At 44.0% G+C, this 20,329-nt stretch overlaps 1 protein-coding gene across 5 annotated transcripts in view; it reads left to right on the top strand.

The window, feature by feature from the left end:
* The window catches only part of ST3GAL3 (ST3 beta-galactoside alpha-2,3-sialyltransferase 3), a 184,037-nt gene that overhangs the window by 31,919 nt on the left and 131,789 nt on the right, over positions 1–20,329 (top strand). For all 5 annotated transcript variants that reach the window (XM_069981268.1, XM_069981267.1, XM_069981271.1 and 2 more), the window contains exon 2: positions 1,206–1,350. In XM_069981268.1, coding sequence (XP_069837369.1) covers positions 1,236–1,350 — 115 coding nt within the window. In that variant the 5' untranslated portion in view covers positions 1,206–1,235. The remainder of the gene's footprint in view (positions 1–1,205; positions 1,351–20,329) is intronic.

Raw genomic sequence — 20,329 nt, 5'->3', positions numbered from 1 at the left:
ATACATAGTTGCATCACCAGTCACAGATTCCTGACGTGGGTTGGTTATAAGGGGGGGGCACATACTTATAGCAGTAAGTCTGCTTCTGCAAGCCTATGGCTTACGGTTTACTGCCCTCTGGTAAACTGCAGTATTGATGTAAGTGATCGTGAGACGGAGGGCTAATACAGAACTGGCTGCCATAACCCGCAGGGGTCGCCCACCCACCATGATAAGAATTGTAGTTTTGCAACAGCTGCATGGCCATGAGTTCAACACCTGTGGAATAGGTGCTGCTGGTGTTACACCGCTTTATAGTTAAATATCCATCAGAGAGTCCCAGACCTAAGCAGTCACCTGACCTCCCACAATGCACTGCTCTCTGGTTAGAGGGGACCTGCAGAATTATGATGAATACTGCTCTGGGTGCACAGGATTCTCAATGTCTGTTGTACTGTATATACTGTAGTAGAGGGGCACTGTAACCCTATGGGTTGGCAGAGAGCGTGGGATTCTTCTCTTCACATTGCTGAATGTAGTTTGTTGTCTCTCTCAGGTTCTTGTTGACTCTGAAGCCGACTCCACCCTGTGAGATCCAAACACGATATGGCTACGCAAATAAAGGAGCCAGATATTATTATTGATATATTATCCTATGTATACGCCCAGCTCCATCTCTGCTGCATAACTCTGCTGTAGACTGTGCACAAACTCTTATTCACCCTGAGTTTTGGTTGTTCACTTCTCATCTACACCTCAGTCATTGCACAGCCAATACTTTAGCCAGGCATGATGGGAATTGTAGATTTGCAGCAGCTGGTGGGCCGCTGTGGGACACCTGTGCTGTAGATGCTGCTTCCTTGGTTTAGCCCAACACAAAATTCCACAGCTGCCCCAGTGGGTCCACACAATCTCCTGTAGGGTGCTGTTACAAGACCATTGGTAATGCTAAATATTTCTGAGTGGAGTCCCCCTTTAATGTGCTCTTCTAGGTTATACGGAGGACTGTGAGGTTATATGTCATCCCTTATATATTCAGGAGGAACAAGGAGCCTCGGCCATTACAGGAAACCACAAGTACACCTTCTTCTTATAGACCTATAGTACTACAGACCAGAGAGCATTGCACCATTTCGAGGGGTTATAGATAAGTGGAGTTATCCCTGCAGGTGTTGGATCACTATCACCCCCATCATCCTCTTACAGTCTTGTCTCTTCTCTCGCAGGTCATGTAGGAGCGCAGGAATGTTTTGAAGATGGGAGTTTTGGTTTTCATGAGGAACCTGCTGCTGGCCCTCTGCCTGTTCCTGGTGCTGGGCTTCCTGTATTACTCCGCCTGGAAGCTCCACCTTCTGCGCTGGGAGGATTCACGTAAGTCTCTTGCTGTCCTCCGCTGTTTTGCTGCCTCTTTACTGTCCATGACTCCACTGCCGCTCCTTTAGCTGCTTCCCCAGGACTCTTCATTCTTACATAGATATCAGGTTACAATGTGAGGCTTAAATCCTCTGTACTGCTGGGTCCAAGGACTGACAGCTGTGTGGTAACAGGTGTATTACAGTAGTACTATCTGCCTTATCTGGAGGCTTCACCGTTGTCCTTCGTATTCTGACTGCTACAGTCTTCTTACATGTGAGTAGAGTTTAGGGACGGTTGAAGAGACAAAATCAGATTCTATAGACCAGGTCCTCAGGTGGAGTATAGCAGCACCGGTCATGGGATGGCACTGTCATGTGATCAACATGGGGATATTGGAAATCTTAGGCGTCGAACCTCCAGCAGTTAGACTATGATGGTAGATCCATGTTATTGGTGGTAGATCCCCTGTAGACTTTGATGGTTTGTGGACCTGGAGTGGTGATGGCCCCTACTGTCAGACCCCACAGATCAGGCGTGTTCTGTTAGTTGTTTCTTTATCTAGATTCTCAGACAGAGTAGCAGACATTTTATTCGGTGCACCAGTTAGGCTGGGTTCACACTACGTTTTTGCAATCCGTATTTTTTTCATCAGTTTTTTGCAAAAAACGGATGAAAAACAGATGCATGTGTGTGCGTCCGTTTTTCCATTGAATTCCATTTAAAAAAAAAGTATTAAAACAGATCCGTTTTTTTTAACTGGCACAAAAACGAGGATGACTACGTTTTTGTGTTCGTTAAAAAAAACAGATCCGTTTTGATGCATTTTTTATTTATAATGGATCAAAACGGATGCAAACACATGCATTCGCTTTTTCATCCTTTTTTTGTAAAAAAATAAATAAAAAAAAACGAATTGCAAAAACCTAGTGTGAACCCAGCCTTAGCTGCCGTTACACATGAGGTAAATTACTGAACAACAACCAACAAGATGTCACAGTACAGTTGAACAATATAAGTAATGAGACCCCTAGAGGCCATACACAGCATATACATATTGCTACAAGGTGTACACACACTGTACAGATCTATGGCTTGAAACCCATGTCATATATGTTTATATACAGACAAAGATGTAAGGGGAATACCTGCCTCTTGTTGGTATGGCATTATTAGTCATCTAGACCACCAGTGAGATCTCAGAATCTGTGAGCGGAGAGGTCTGGTCTATAGAAAGGACCCCCACACCAGGGTCCATCTGTTAACTCTGTACGGTCTTGTAGGACCACCTCACTGGCTGTGGACTGCATCTGGCACCCTGGTTCGGGCTATGATCTCTGCTCCCTCGGTAATGAATAGAGATCTGGCTCCGGCCCTCAGAGTTTTCTGTAGCTGTAATTCTACAGAACAGAATTAATGGATGAAATGAAAGTGATGAGGGATGGCCGAGACTAATGAAATGCTGCTTCCTGCCATCTGCCTCCATTTAAAGGACATCACGGCTCTGCGCTAGTCCTGGTGTAGCTCCACTGAGGTCCTCACTGACTCCAGTCCTACAAGCTGAGGTGATGGTCATCTATCTGACTCCATCAGAGCGCTCCATACGATGCACAGAGAAGGGATTTTACTAAAGGAAAAATTCCAAAACAAGAACTATTATGTAAAAATATTTTAAGGGCTACTCCAGCGATTTTTTTTTTTTTTTTTTTTTTTTTTTTTTTTCCTTCTTTAAAATCATTTGGTGTCAGGGCGTTTATATAAATTTTAAATTTACTTTTATTTAACAATCTCTAGTCTTCCATTACTTATCAGCTGCTGTATGTCCTGCAGGAAGTGGTGGATATAGGTGCATATAGTTGCAGATGCAGATAGGTGCATATAGTTGCAGATGCACATCCATAGTCATGTGCATAGCTGCAGGTCCGCAGAGAAGGCTATAGATCTGTGCATGAGGTCTGATACTTCTCACAGCTGAATATTGAAACTTCATCCAGTAAAGACCCCAGGGGACATGTTCCCTGCACTAATTCACAAGTCTCATGTCATCATCTCCCAGGGGATTGCAGGGACTGGATCTGATGTCCTCTGCTGTGGAGAGCGTTAGGACCCCACAGGTTTTCATCTTCTGGTTGTCAGCTAGGCAGGGTGCTGACCACCCCCAGCACCGCTGCCGATTAGCTGTTTGGGCGAACCATGGCGTTGGAAGTGAACAATGTACAGGACCTGGAAGCCTGGGCTCTGTATATTGTGGTTGAGGTGCAGAGCAGCTCTCATTTATTCCAGGGCTGTTTTATAGGTGACACATTGACTTCCAGGAGGTGCTAGTGAGCATGTTTCTCCCTTCTGCAGGAGAGATGATTTGCATTGCAGTAAATAGAAGCGCTGGTGTCACTAAAGTGCCCATGTAAGCTCATAAGCCCAGAGATTTAGGGATATAGCTTAGATCAATTTTGCAGAAGAAGAGCGCCCCTGGCGTGATTTATAAGCAGTAGGAAGCGATGCAGATATTTACATGTCCCAGGCATCCAGATACATGAATATATGACTGCTTACTCTGTCTTCCTTAAATGTCCTTTATAAATCATTCGAGACGTGTAGGCATGTACAGGTTTATGGGTTGCCATCTAGTGGTAGAACTGGGGAACTGCAGCCTTGTTGGAGTGGCTGTCGTGTAAGTAAAACATTCTAATTACACGAAGCAATTATTGGCCCAATCAGGCCGATTAACTATCCGTGTAATAGAGACAGCGATCAGCCGATGACAACGATTATCGGCTGATCATGTCTTTTGGCATGTCCGTTTGCATGTGCTAGAAGGACCCTCATTTAGAAGAAGCTTAGTAGCAGTGTCTGACAGCTCTTGGGGACTGTAGAACACAAGCTTTGGGAGAAAAGCAGTGAACTATATCTGCAGGTTCTGCCAGTATTATATTACATGACCATTAGAAGGTGCTGCATACTATTACATTACCACTAGAAGGCGCTGCATACTTTTACATTACTAGTAGACGGTGTTGCATACTGTTATGTTATCAGGACAGGGTGCGGTTTACTGTTATATTACCCCTAGAAGGTGCTGCATACTATTATATTAACCAGAGGTGTAGCTAGGCTCTCCTGCACCCGGGGTAAAGATTCAGTTTGGTGACCCCCCCCCCCCGTATGCGCAGTAAGCACAGGGGGGCCCATGTATGTATGTGTATATAATATATATATATATATATATATATATATATATATATATTTATGAAGTTTAGGTGAGCGATAGTTTAGATGAGCGATTCTGTCATCTCTACCGGCAGCACTAGTGTGGTGTTCACAATATGGGATACATGATGTCATATTTACTGTGTACCTGGAATGTTCCCATTTAAAATTTGCTCCCTAAGTACCGCAACGTAGGCGCTGATGTCTCCGCTCCCTGCTGTCTGTACCTGAGGAGGCGCCGTTGTCTCCGCTCCCTGCTGTCTGTACCTGTGAATTAGGAGGCGCCATTGTCTCCGCTCCCTGCTGTCTGTAACTGTGAATTAGGAGGCGACGTTGTCTCCACTTCCTGCTGTCTGTACCTGAGGAGGCGCCGTTGTCTCCACTCCCTGCTGTCTGTACCTGAGGAGGGGCCATTGTCTCCGCTCCCTGCTGTCTGTACCTGAGGAGGGGCCGTTGTCTCCGCTCCCTGCTGTCTGTACCTGTGAATTAGGAGGAAAAGCTTCCTGATCTATCTCCAGTGTGACACCCAATGTAATGTGATTCTATGGTGCCGTCTCCTAATGCACAGATACGCTCAGCAGTAGAGTTGATCAAACTTCGGGAAATCCTAGTTTCGACTGAACACGAACATTCACAAACCTGCCGCATTAGATTGCTGATGCCTTCCCGGTCCATGGGTAAGGAGGAGAGTACCCAGCTATTACAAAGGCTGAATCCCGGAATTCCAGGCGGTACCCGGGCTGTCTCCTCCTTCCCCACGGACCGGGAAGGCATCAGCAATCTAATGCGGTAGGTTTGTGAATGTTCGAGTTCTATAGAACCTAGGATTTTCCGAGGTTCGATCAACTCCACTCAGCAGCAGAGACAACTGCAGTAACACCTCCAGTAAGGTTTTCCATCACCAAATTCAAAATCGAAATAATTTAGAAAAATGACAGGTACAGGTGCTTTATAGATTGGCATAGGGAACCTTGCCTCACCAGCTGTTGCAAAACTACAACTCCCATCATACATAGACAGCCAAAGCTAAAACTTTGGCTGTCCAGACATGATGGGAGTTGTAGTTCTGCAACAGCTGGAGAGCCAAGCTTCCCTACCCCTGCAGATACTAGGTAAGGTTTATATAAATGTGATATATATCTGGATAGGGCAGTTATTAAGGGGTTAAGTATGGAATAATGTACAGCCAGACCCCTAAATAGACATTGGACCCCAACTCTCTTGTGTGCCCCCCCATCCCAGACAAGTGTCACCCTGTACCCCCCTGTCCCCCTCCCCTCCCCAGACTGTACACCCCTGATTGTCCTTCCCTTCCCACACACCTGTATCTTCTTTCTTCCTCCTCCTTCATAGTGCAGTGTACATACAGGACCTGCGGTGACATCATAGTCACATGTCAAGGTCCTTCACCATCTCTTTACTGTACTGTCTCCTGGCTGCTGTTTAGCCCTAATTCGTGCAAAATCGCGGTAAAAACGCCACGATTTTGCGCAAATTATAGCTAAACAGCAGCCAGGAGACAGGACAGTATGAGAAATACCTCTTTTGATGAAGTAAAAATCGTCCCCTGCCTCCTCACACTGACAGAGGGCAGGAGGCTTCCAGGCTGCCTCATCCACTGTTATCCTTCTCTCTCTGCTCCCTGTGATGGCGCCCCCCTCTGGTCTCGGAGCCCGGGGCAGCTGACCCCCCCCCCCCCGCCCCCCCTAGCTACGACACTGCATTAACACTAGAAGGAGTTGCATACTGTTATGTTACTAGGACAGGGTGCGGTTTACTGTTATATTACCCCTAGAAGGCGCTGCATACTATTACATTGGAAAAAAAAAGGACAAATTTGGTCAGCTCTCCTAGAACACCATCCACACTAGGCAGGAGCACGTTGCTATGGCTGAAGTTGCAAACACACAAAAACACAAAAAAATGCAACAGCTCACCGCAATGACAAGATACAGACCCACTAAGGACATACTATTACATTATTACATACTATTACATACACTAGAAGGAGCTGCATACTGTTACGTTCCTAGGAAAGGGTGCGGTTTACTGTTATATTACCCCTAGAAGGTGCTGCAGACTATTACATTACCAAGAGAGGGCGCTGCATACTATTACATTACTACTAGAAGGTACTGCATACTATCACATTACCACTAGATGGCACTTTATACTAATACGTTACCACTAGTAGTTACAGCATGCTGTCACATTACTAGAAAACAGTAGAAAACACTTTTTCTAATTATCACTAGAAGGTGCTACATATCATTACATACATTACCACTAGAAGGCGCTGCATACTGTCACATTACTGCTAGAAGTTGCTGCATACTTTTACATTACCACTAGAAGTTGCTGCATACTGTCACATTACCACCAGAAGTTACTGCATACTTTTACATTACCACTAGAAGTTGCTGCATACTGTCACATTACTACTAGAAGTTGCTGCATACTTTTACATTACCACTAGAAGTTGCTGCATACTTTTACATTACCACTAGAAGGTGCTGCATACTTTTACATTACCACTAGAAGGTGCTGCATACCATTACATACGTTACCACTAGAAGGCATTGCAAACTGTCACATTACCACCAGAAGTTACTGCATACTTTTACATTACCACTAGAAGGCGCTGCATACTGTCACATTACCACTAGAAGTTGCTGCATACTGTCACATTACCACTAGAAGTTGCTGCATACTTTTACATTACCACTAGAAGTTGCTGCATACTTTTACATTACCACTAGAAGGTGCTGCATACTTTTACATTACCACTAGAAGGTGCTGCATACCATTACATACATTACCACTAGAAGGCACTGCAAACTGTCACATTACCACCAGAAGTTACTGCATACTTTTACATTACCACTAGAAGGCGCTGCATACTGTCACATTACCATTAGAAGGCGCTGCATACTGTCACACTACCACTACAAGGCGCTGCATACTGTCACATTACCACTAGAAGGCGCTGCATACTGTCACATTACTACTAGAAGTTGCTGCATACTTACATTACCACTAGAAGGCGCTGCATACTGTCACATTACTACTAGAGGTTGCTGCATACTTTTACATTACCACTAGAAGTTGCTGCATACTGTCACATTACTACTAGAAGTTGCTGCATACTTTTACATTACCACTAGAAGTTGCTGCATACTTTTACATTACCACTAGAAGGTGCTGCATACTTTTACATTACCACTAGAAGGTGCTGCATACCATTACATACATTACCACTAGAAGGTGCTGCATACCATTACATACATTACCACTAGAAGGCACTGCAAACTGTCACATTACCACCAGAAGTTACTGCATACTTTTACATTACCACTAGAAGGCGCTGCATACTGTCACATTACCATTAGAAGGCGCTGCATACTGTCACATTACCACTACAAGGCGCTGCATACTGTCACATTACCACTAGAAGGCGCTGCATACTGTCACATTACTACTAGAAGTTGCTGCATACTTTTACATTACCACTAGAAGTTGCTGCATACTTTTACATTACCACTAGAAGGTGCTGCATACTTTTACATTACCACTAGAAGGTGCTGCATACTTTTACATTACCACTAGAAGGTGCTGCATACCATTACATACATTACCACTAGAAGGCACTGCAAACTGTCACATTACCACCAGAAGTTACTGCATACTTTTACATTACCACTAAAGGCGCTGCATACTGTCACATTACCACTAGAAGGCGCTGCATACTCTCACATTACCACTAGAAGTTGCTGAATACTGTTACAATACAACTAGAAGGCGCTGCATACCATTACATGCATTACCTTACATACATTACCACTAGATGGAGCCGTTGCTCTTTTCCTCTGTAATTGATGGTCCCTGTGTGACTATATTTATCCCAATGTTGCCATATCCTGTGTATTGTACAGTAAAGGAGCTCAGCAGCAATACTAAGAGAGTAGTACCCAGTCAAGTCTTCATCCCTCATATAGTAAATCAGCTTATCACAACCCTGATCTTGTACTGTGATATTAATCTAATTAATCGTTGGCATTCAGGGTTACAGTAAAGCTGGGTGACTTCACCTGGGATAGCTGTATTGGAGGTATTAGATATCTTTGAGCTTTCCTAGGGAGTAAAGGCAAGTAGCGTCTGTCAGGGCATGTACATGTAGTTGTAATTTTACAGGTTGGGGATCACTGCTGTTATGTGCCATATCTTGCTGTTTATTATTAGGATCCTCTGTTGGGTGCATTGCCCCCTGGTGCCCCTGAGACCCCCGCCTGTCAGGTCCTGTAGTTTATGGGTGGATGGCTGGGCTGGTGATTAATCGCTCTACTTCTCATTAATGTTTCCAGCAGATGCTGATTTTACTACCTTGACCTGTGTTATGGGCAAGTGGCCTCCCCTGGTGGTCCCAAATCCTGCCGGGGATAGGCTTCCACACTGACTGCACAATTTCAGCCTCATTATTATTAGTAGTGGTTCGTCTCATGCCGATTATAGTAAATTCTGTGTAAGGACGAGATCCCTGGGGTCCAGAATGGGACAGAAATCTGTGCTGTATATATAGGTCACAGAGGATTGGATACACTGGATACCCTGCATCAGCCCCTCAGCTGTACAGCATTGCTGTGAGGGGGCACTTTGAGGGGTTGTAGTAAGGGGCGCTCTGCTGGCACTGTTGTGAGGGGGCGCTCTGCTGGCACTGTTGTGAGGGGGCGCTCTGCTGGCACTGTTGTGAGGGAGCGCTCTGCTGGCACTGTTGTGAGGGAGCGCTCTGCTGGCACTGTTGTGAGGGAGCGCTCTGCTGGCACTGTTGTGAGGGAGTGCTCTGCTGGCACTGTTGTGAGGGAGCGCTCTGCTGGCACTGTTGTGAGGGAGCGCTCTGCTGGCACTGTTGTGAGGGAGCGCTCTGCTGGCACTGTTGTGAGGGAGCGCTCTGCTGGCACTGTTGTGAGGGAGCGCTCTGCTGGCACTGTTGTGAGGGAGCGCTCTGCTGGCACTGTTGTGAGGGGGCGCTCTGCTGGCACTGTTGTGAGGGGGCGCTCTGCTGGCACTGTTGTGAGGGAGCGCTCTGCTGGCACTGTTGTGAGGGAGCGCTCTGCTGGCACTGTTGTAAAGGGGGCTTATTGGTGCATTCTTCTGGACGTATTGAGTGAGGGGCAGCCTGGCATCACTGGTACAGACGAGTCGAGGACAGATGTTGAGACCGACGTTTTACCTGCACTACCTATAAGCAGCCCCCCCCCCCATATATAAAGATGGCCTCTGCCAATATTTGCTGTCCTCTTTGTTAGACCCTCAGCTTCCTCTCCATCCGCCGTCCCTCCTCTACTCTCTCCTGACATCTGCTGCTCATTACTGAGGTTTTTATTCTTTTTATATGTTTTTTTTTTCTTTTTTTCTTCAAAGCATTTGTGTAACTTTGTGCTATGGTTCTCAGAGCTGAGATGGTGCATCCCCCTCTCCTGGTCTCTGGTGGGCCTGTAGGATGTGTGTTTATATGAGCCTGGGATAGAGGCATGTGAGGGGCTCACACACAACGCCACGCAGTCTAATGAGGGCAAAATTATTGGAAGAACTTAGAGAAGGTTCTTGTTGTCCAATTCCAGGTTGGCAGCCGGCCATGTGAGTCGTACTAAGAGGCTTCAGCTTGTTATAGGAGGCAAATGTCATGTAACATGCTAGTGATCATGGAGGAGGCCACAGGTCACACAGGGTCCCCCAGCAGCACAGAGTATCTCAGGAGAGGAGGCTATTCTGGTTTGTGAGCTCCAGTGTTTGTAGCGTTCTCTTCTTCTGGTGCAGACGTCACCTCTGATACTTACTGATCAGCTAGTTGGCATCACTACTTCTGGAAAAAGGGCTAAATGTCTCCATAGGGATCTACTAGTCGTGCAAAGTGGAGGATGGAATAGCAGAGAGGACCATTCCCACAGACAGTGATGGGGAGACTGTCATCAGAGCATCTGGAAAGCATTGGGGAATGTACTATTAATTGAAGCATTTTATTAGCTATCGGGGGCGGCTTCTCTTGGGGCTGATCTGTGCTTCATGGATGGAGAGGATTCATGGAAGTTTAATAATCGGCTTTTATGAGCAGGTGTTAGATACAAGCAGGAGACCACCCAGGATAGACGCGTGACCCCGGGGCCCGGGCATGCATCAGCGTACCTGAGAATCAATATTACTTGTAATAAATATGTCCGCGCTGAATTGCTGCATTAACATATGATATACTGGAGCATTGTGCAGAGGATTATTACAGGAGAGGGGTCACCGCAGGTGTCACTGACCTAGAGGACCTGGGAGAACAAAGATTTCACTTCTCTGGATTAAAAGCCAAATGATAAATGAGGGGATTATAATGAAGAGGTACAGGAGGTTATTATAGGTTCCCACATCTGTATAATCTCCATTATATTACAGGCCCATTAACCCTAGAACTTATTTCAGTGGGCGGCTGACATGTCTCTGTATACAGGCAGGCTTGGGACTGGGATGGTAATAGATTATAATCATCCAATAGTAATCCTGGACAACCCCTTTAAGTACATTATCAATATTTATGATGAGCAGCGATACTGTACACTCTCTTTCCCACATGCAATACACATGGGGGAGATTTATCAAACATGGTGTAAAGTGAAACTGGCTCAGTTGCCCCTAGCAACCAATCAGATTCCACCTTTCATTTCCTAAAGAGTCTGTGAGGAATGAAAAGTGGAATCTGATTGGTTGCTAGGGGCAACTGAGCCAGTTTCACTTTACACCATTGTGTGTATAGGACATTATATAAGTATATTATCAGCTACACTAGCCTTATTATCTCCAAGTAGGTTTTCTATCTACATGTTGTTCCCTCTACAGACACTTGGGGGCGCTGCTCGACTGTGACTGCTTTTCACCCTAGTATGTATAGGAGCTGGGCTTCCTCGGAGAGCGGCCATATGTTTACTAGTATTCTATAACCTGATGCAGGTGATGTGATGCTGGCAGCATGAAAGGCATTGCTCATCTGTGAATCACATTGTACACACAGTGAGTCACCTAGCGGGTGCAGATCTTACCTAACCTCCTAATAGTCGGAGAGCCGTGGAGGCCGCCAGGTGCCGGTGCAGTATTATTACTTGTAATATTTATTACAGTGTTATTATGCTGTGGGGCTGCGGCATCATGGTGACACTTGGTGCATTTACTAGAGATGAGTGAACCTGACGAAAGTTCAGGTTTGCATGAATTTTCGGTAAGTTCGCTCATCTTTAGCATTTACGATTGAACACTTGATGTTTGTCCTACCCTGTATATTGTGACTTCTCATACTCCAGTCACACACCAAGCTGCATCCACAGTTGGTATAAGGGAGCAGTGCATTGTGGGAGCTTGGATGACTGTAACCTATACACCCTCAGAAAAGGAGATCCTGCTCCCTATATCTCTATAGCACACCCTTTAGAAAAGGAGATCCTGCTCTCCTATATCTTTATAGCACACCCTCAGAAGAGGAGATCCTGCCCCCTATATCTCTACAGCACACCCTCAGAAAAGGAGATCCTGCCCCCTATATCTCTATACTCTACCCTCAGAAGAGGAGATCCTGCCCCCCTATATCTCTATAGCACACCCTCAGAAGAGGAGATCCTGCTCTCCTATATCTCTATAGCATACCCTCAGAAGAGGAGATCCTGCCCCCCTATATCTCTATAGCACACCCTCAGAAGAGGAGATCCTGCCCCCTATATTTCTATAGCACACCCTTAGAAGAGGAGATCCATCTCACCTATACCTCTATAGCACACCCTCAGAAGAGAGGATCCTGCCCCCTATATTTCTATATTACACCCTCAGAAGAGGAGGTCCTGATCCCCTATATTTTTATAGTACATCTTCAGAAGCAGCAGCATAGAGGACATTATAGAAAGAACAGTACTGAGCAGTGTAATTGTAAGCTGTACGGGGTAGATATAAAACTTACTAAAGTTTCCAGCAGCTTCTCTGTGCCTCTCTCCTCCTCTCTCCGCTTTCCATAGACTTCTATGAGAAGCTGTAACATTATCCCTCATTGAATCAAAAATGTTCAGATACAAAATGTTGTGCGTTTCGTGAGTCTTACAAATTTACACCAGGGTGACTTGTAGATAAGATGTTTGCTAGGCTTTTATTTGTTTTTTCTTATCCAGTTGTCAGGCCAGAATTTAGGAATAAACCTGACTAAGCTGTCAATAAGCAGAACATTACATTACCCACCCTTTAAGGCAGTGCTTCTCAAACTGTGAGGCGCCCCCTAGTTGTTGGTGAGGCCCAGCCGAGGAGTCAGTTTTCACAAAATGACTATAATCTGCACAGTCTTTTTGCTGTTTGAAAAAAATCTCCATTTTAGCAACGTTATTAATTTATTTTGTACTTGTTTATTACTATATAGAGCTTGGGAGTCGGGTGAAAGGTAGCCCTAGCAGTATTTTCAACTTTTAAATGGACTTTCACCACAGATAGTGAGGCCCAGGCGCCCTCTTGGTCAGTCTGGTGAGGCCCAGGCATTGCCTTGGTCTGTTGGGTGAGGCTCCAGTAGGAAAATTTTGAGAAGCGCTTCTTTAAGGGGTAGAGGAGGACGTAGGCTTCACAACACCCTTTGATTATACAGAACTTAACCTGGCATCGTTGCCCTGTGATATCTCGGCCATGGATCAAAGGTGGAAGGTCAACAACAGAAAATTCGGATAAAGCTGGCGCCATGTTTGCTGCTCACAGACAAGGCCCAGGACCATGTGTGACCTGAACCCATGGAGCACCCCGGGAGGTTACATAAGTCAGACCTTTGCCTGCAGTTTAATCAGGATGGAACATAGTGTATCTGCTCTATGGAAAAAATGTTTAATAATAAGATTTAAGTAAACTCTGGCGTTACTCTGACATAAACATCACGAGCTCTTCAAAGCGGAGACCTAAACTGTTTACACAACGTGACTCATTCATGTCCATGTTCTCGGCGCAGTCCTGTTACCCGCCTCTACGCGGGAGATTTGTGCAGTCAGGTTTACCTTAGAAGTAATTCTTATTGATGATCACGGACACTGACACAGATCAAGGAAAGTAGGGAAGACAGATTGATTCCGCTCTGTGGTTACTGAGGATGGCGCTGTTCCCTATGGAGGGAGCAGAAGGATTTCCTTTGCTCAGAGCCCATTGATCGGCTGTGTGGAGGAGAGCAGATATGGCGGAGATGATGACCGCTCATAGATGATGACCACTCATAGATAATGATGATGACCGCTCATAGATAATTACCGCTCATAGAGCGCTCACCCCTTTTAAGGTTTCATCTCTAGTGTTCACTGTTCCGTGTACTATTGGGTTTAGACCAGCTGCCATGATGTCTTCACACAGATAGAAGAGCGGCTCTTGGTCTCTGATATCTCTATAGTGCGAAGGATATTGCAGAGCAGTACTGAGCAGTATGAACTGTGAAACCAGTACAAGGGAAGATTTTCTACCTTATTTAGTGGCTTATGTGTTTGTCTCTGCCTCTGTCTAATTCTGTAGCTCCCTTGTCCATAGACTTCAAGTGAGTCAAATTTGCTTGTTTGGCGGGGAGAGAAGCATGTTGCTGTGCACTCTCCCCTGGCTAGATCCCAGGATCTAAACTGATCCTTCCTTTTCCGCACAGATTATGTCCCAGAGGTGTCCTCCTTATCATCACAGACAGGAGTACAGTAAAAGGGGACACTAGTATATAGAGAACAGAGGTACACAGTATAGTACAGTGGAGTATGCTCACACATGTGTCCTATACAAACAATAGGGTGGCCCCTAAAATAATGTACTACTACAACTAAAAGGTAAAAAATTATGAAGGAAAACTAGAAAGAGATGGAAGGCAATCTAAGTATTACATACTATTTAAGCAGTCTTTTAAGAGTAAATGATGAAGAAGAGTTTAGGAAGAGTGAGGAGCAGAAAAGTGGCCACTGAAGCCGGATGTTCTAACCATGAAATTTCTGCTAGAATTGGTTAGATTTACATTAGAGGAGACCCACAAACCATTAATTCCATTAATGGGGGCTGATAGTTTCCATGACTACACTGCAGATTTCGGGAAGGCTTCCATTTCCATTTATTTGATGTTGGAACAAGACGTAACCTAGATTAACCCTGTCCGGTGTGCTGTGAGGAAAAACAGAACATATAACCAGAAAATGGGGGTATGTGCACAGCGACTGCAGGGGGATATGTGTGTAGGAATCTTATGTGTATTAATGTTCGTGTTATCAGCGACCAACAGAATCTGCCTGATGGAGGTGCCGCGACCTCTGCAATTACTGAGTCCAGCCTATGGATGTATATGCTGCAGCAGCGGGTGTATGTTCATGCTATGAGCTGATGGGAGCTGGTATTCTTCAGTGGAAAAAAATGAAAGTCTGTATGTCACAGTGTAGACTTAGAAACTACTGCGTGCTGACACCAGAAGTTTGCGTAACTGTGGAAATGTCCCTCGTGTCAGGAATTTTCATACATGAGCCATTTTCTAACTTCATAGGGCTCATGAATGAAACTCGCCAATATGTAGGACATTTCCACGGCAACCCAAATATCTGGTGTTGATTGCATCTGCATGTCAGAGTTTCTTATTCTATACTCAGGTATGTGTGATCTATAATTATTATTGATATATACTCCCCCCTCATAAAGGAGCAGCTTATATGCTCCTCACTCTAAATTGCCCCCCCCCTCCAATCTGTAATACTGCCCGCTATGTCTGAGTGTACGTCTATTATAAGAATATAACTACTATAACACTGCTCCTATATACAAGAATATAACTACTATAATACTGCCCCCTATATACAAGAATATAACTACTATAATACTTCTCCTATGTACAAGAATATAACTACTATAATACTGCTCCTATATACAGAAATATAACTACTATAACACTGCTCCTATATACAAGAATATAACTACTATAACACTGCTCCTATATACAAGAATATAACTACTATAATACTGCCCCCTATATACAAGAATATAACTACTATAATACTGCTCCTATATACAAGAATATAACTACTATAATACTGCTCCTATATACAAGAATATAACTACTATAATACTGCTCCTATATACAAGAATATAACTACTATAATACTGCCTCCTATATACAAGAATATAACTACTATAATACTGCTACTATATACAAGAATATAACTACTATAATACTGCTCCTATGTACAAGAATAGAACTACTATAATACTGCCTCCTATATACAAGAATATAACTGCTATAATACTGCCTCCTATATACAAGAATATAACTGCTATAATACTGCCCCCTATATACAAGAATATAACTACTATAATACTGCCTCCATGTACAAGAATATAACTACTATATGGCTGGGTTCACACTACGTATATTTCAGTCAGTATTGTGGTCCTCATATTGCAACCAAAACCAGGAGTGGATTAAAAACACAGAAAGGCTCTGTTCACACAATGTTGAAATTGAGTGGATGGCCGCCAAATAATGGCAAATATTTGCTCTTATTTTAAAACAACGGCTGTTATATTGAAATAATGGCCGTTATTTACTGTTATATGGCGGTCATCCACTCAATTTCAACATTGTGTAAACAGATCCTTTCTGTGTTTTTAATCCACTCCTAGTTTTGGTTGCAATATGAGGACCACAATACTGACTGAAATATACGTAGTGTGAACCCAGCCTTATACTGCTCCTATACACAAGAATAAAACTACTATAATACTGCTCCTATATACAAGAATATAACTGCTATAATACTGACCCCTATGTACAAGAATATAACTACTATAATACTGCTCCTATGTTCAAGAATATAACTACTATAATACCTATAATACTGCTCCTATGTACAAGAATATAACTACTATAATACTGCCCCCTATGTACAAGAATATAACTACTATAATACCTATAATACTGCTCCTATGTACAAGAATATACCTACTATAATACTGCTCCTATATACAAGAATATAACTACTATAATACTGCCCCCTGTATACCAGAATATAACTACTATAATACTGCCCCTATATACAAGAATATAACTACTATAATACTACTCCTATATACAGGAATATAACTACTATAATACTGCCCCCTATATACAAGAATATAACTACTATAATACTACCCCCTGTATACCAGAAGATAACTACTATACTAAAGTACTTTAATTCTTTCCGCTATGGCTAACAATTTAATGACTATATTTCTGTACTTTCCAAAGAAGTTTCTTTCAAGTATTAAATCTCCCTAGAATAGATGAATGACTGGTAGGAGTAGTATTATTGATATGAGGTAATGATAGGATATATAATATGACAGCATAATAGAGGGTACTGACAGTCAGCAGAATGTGGCAGATTAGCAGCTATCAGCATGTTTCTAGTTCTTCTTCTCTTAGTCATCGGGTGTCTTTGTGTAGTTTTGTCAGGTCTTCAGGGAGCTAATATTCGGGCTACAAGTGTCACCTTCTCCGGTTTCCTTTCGCATATTTGTGTTTCTTTCTTTTTTAAATAGTTTTAGGAATGTGCCGGCCCCAGTCTGACGGATAGACACCTGTCCCTGCGCACACGCACCGACCCCCTGCAGGGAGAGCAGCTCCACAGTCAAGTTAATGTTTGTAGTGTCTTCTCCTAAGACTGTAACTGTATCTTGGGTCGTTCTTTAATTTTGCACAAGGTCAGCGCTATTTTTCAGTCCCCAGGGTCGTCCTTTCACTGGTGTCTCTGTGTATGTAGCAGATCAGCGAGGCGCAAGGAGTAACCTGCACCCCAGGAATATCCATCAGTGCAATGATTTTTATTCATTTCTTTATGCTGCATGAATCCTAGTTTTGCTGTTGATCCCAATAATCTTATGTAGTTTTGCTCCAAAGAAATCAACATGACTTCTAAACGTTCTTGCAATGGAGTGTAGGAATGGTTGTTTGGGGGGGGGGGGGGGGGGGGGGGAGGAGTCACAGCGGGATGTTATATTGGGGCACAACAACTTAGAGATATTTAACCTTTAAAAGGGGTACTTTAGAGGAAAAGAATTGTTTACAAATTAACTGGTTATATAGGTTTGTAAATTACTTCTATGTAAAAGTCTTCCAGTACTTTAAGCTGTTGTATGTCCTGCAGGAAGTGGTGTATTTTTTCCAGTGCTCTCTGCTGCCACCTCTGTCCAGAGCAGGAGAGGTTTTCTATATGGGTTTGCTACTGCTCTGGGCAGTTCCTGACATGGACAGAGGTGGCAGCAGAGAGCACTGTGTCAGACTGGAAAGAATACATCACTTCCTACAGGGCATACAGCAGCTGATAAGTACTGGAAGACTAGAGATTTTAAAATAGAAATAATATACAACTCTGTAAAACTTTCTGCCAGCAGTTGATTAAAAATTAGTTTTTTTTTTTTTTTTTATCCTCCAGAGTACCCCTTGATGATTTGCTGGACATGTCATGTACTAGGTCTTGAAACTTTTTGTTACTCCAAACTTTTTGTTTGGAAAAGTAGAAGCCATAATTAGTCTTCATTCAGTGCTGGGTGTGAACTTTGGCAGTTCAGGGCTCCGTGTAGCATTGACAGCTAATACCTCACCCTCTATAACACAGACTGCCAATCGAATTTTTGAGCAAGCCAAATCCAATCTGCTCAGGACTTGTTGGAGCAGATAGGCAAATTTCTGTGTAAACATGTGCAAACAATGAACAATGATGAAGAAATCTATGTCGGGGTTCATAATATAGGATGGTGGTAATTAGGAGCCGGTGATGATGAATTAGAAGGTATTTCTGACAGAATGTACAAGACGTCTTGTCTTCATTTGCTGTAATGATGCTGCGGCCTTGATATGCACCTACATGCATTTTTCACCGGTACATTGACAAAAATTAGAATCTGAATGTAGAGACTAGGGATGGTCCGAACCAAGTTCGGTTCGGGTTCGTACGAACCCGAACTCTCGGAAATTATTCCCACTGTCTGCCCGCTCCGTGGAGAGGGTGGATACAGTGGGAGGACCGCCTGGAAAACTGGGATACAGCCATAGCCATAGGCTGTATCCCAGTTTTCCAGGCGGTCCTCCCGCTGTATCCACCCACTCCACGGAGCGGGCAGACAGCGGGAATCTGATGCCGAGAGTTCGGGTTCATACGAACCCGAACCTCGGCAGTTTCGGACCATCCCTAGTAGAGACCCTGATTTACCACTATTACAGGGACCCCACCTGGCTCCATAGAGTAATTGTTGAGTGTAGGCTCTGACTCTGTTTTCGGCCGGGTTCACACGTACGGTATCCGCAGTGAAATCCGCTGCGGATACTTACCTATTCACTTCAGTTTGATGACATACTCGCAGCAGGGTTGTCATCACACTGTGAGCATGTCGGAGTTAGCACCCTTAACCCCGCGGCTCGTGTACATACTTTACTGGGTTCCCGCTCCAGCTTGCTTTGGGGGCTCCCCACGTCTCCCGGCCCTCAGCCAATCAGTGCGCTGCCCTGCTGAAGCAAACTGATTGTCTGAGTGCGTACCCGGGCCGTGGGGGTTAAGGGCGCTGACTTTGACATACTTTGACAATCCCGCTGCGAGTACGTCTTCACATTGAAGTGAATGTACAGGTATCCGCAACGGATTTTGCTGCGAATTTGCAGCGTAAAGTTCGCTGTGGATATGGTACGTGTGAACCCGGCCTTAAAGTTTGTGGCACTTAGGGAATAGCCGAGTGCAGCAGATGCAAAAGAGGAGCCCCATCTACATCTTGTATTCTGTACTTGTAGACGGAGGGCCGCCTCGCGTGTTGTCTTCAATGCTTCATTCTCACAGTACACAAGTTTTGGTTTATTAAGAACAGCCATCGGTTATGTACTGTGAGCCTGGAAATCACTTACAGATCGTTGAAGGGATATGGATATAATTAAGATCATTGCCAAATAGGCTCTTAAATTTAGGTCCATAACACAAGGAATTACTGGAACATTCAGCCAGATGTGAAAGGCTCCATTCTCTCCATCTTCAGAGGTCATCTTCACCGGCTGTGGATTTCCTCCCAGCATTGTTGTAATTCATACGGCCAATTAACTTGGGTTTAGATCTTTTTGATAAAGTCATGTTTCTGGATGAGAGGAGGATTCAGAATGAACGACATACATCGGGATCAAGTGGAATTACAGAATCAATTTTAGGCCAGGAGAAGTCAAGTGTTTTCCATTAAGAGAAGCTAAGTGTTGTGAATTTATTGGTCATCTCCCCACTATAAGACAAAGCCGAACAACGTGTCCAATATCCGGTTGGCATAGTGATTGAATCCAGTCCACAGAACCAATAATGATTGAGGCTCTCTTGCCTTGTGCTAAACTTTTAGAAGAATCCCTTAAAGATTCTACCCAAGACAGTTTCGGGATCTGGAGATCTAGATAACATCTTGTTTCCTTTTAGCTTTAGATATACAGAGTGGAGTCATTATTTTAACCACTTTATACTCTGCGTCAGTAGCATGTAGCTCATGAAGGAGTAACTTGCGGTGAGCTGGCTTGGTGGGTATATAAGGTATGGACAGGCTGTCTGGACACATATTCCTTGTTGCTATCATGTGTAAAAGCAGTAATTTATCAGAGGGGATGATAACTGGCTTTTAGGCCAAGGGTGGTGGTATTTCTTAAACTGTGAACGGTTCTCATGCTGCTGTAGTGATAGGATATTGTGCATGGATAAATGGCACCATTGTGAAGAGGGCCATTCACACGTTACGTAACTGT

Source organism: Dendropsophus ebraccatus, chromosome 8 (assembly GCF_027789765.1).
Source record: "Dendropsophus ebraccatus isolate aDenEbr1 chromosome 8, aDenEbr1.pat, whole genome shotgun sequence".
In the NCBI taxonomy this organism is placed as follows: Eukaryota; Metazoa; Chordata; class Amphibia; order Anura; family Hylidae; genus Dendropsophus; species Dendropsophus ebraccatus.
Note: the sequence above shows the minus strand (reverse complement) of the source record. Positions and strands in the feature narration are given on the sequence as shown.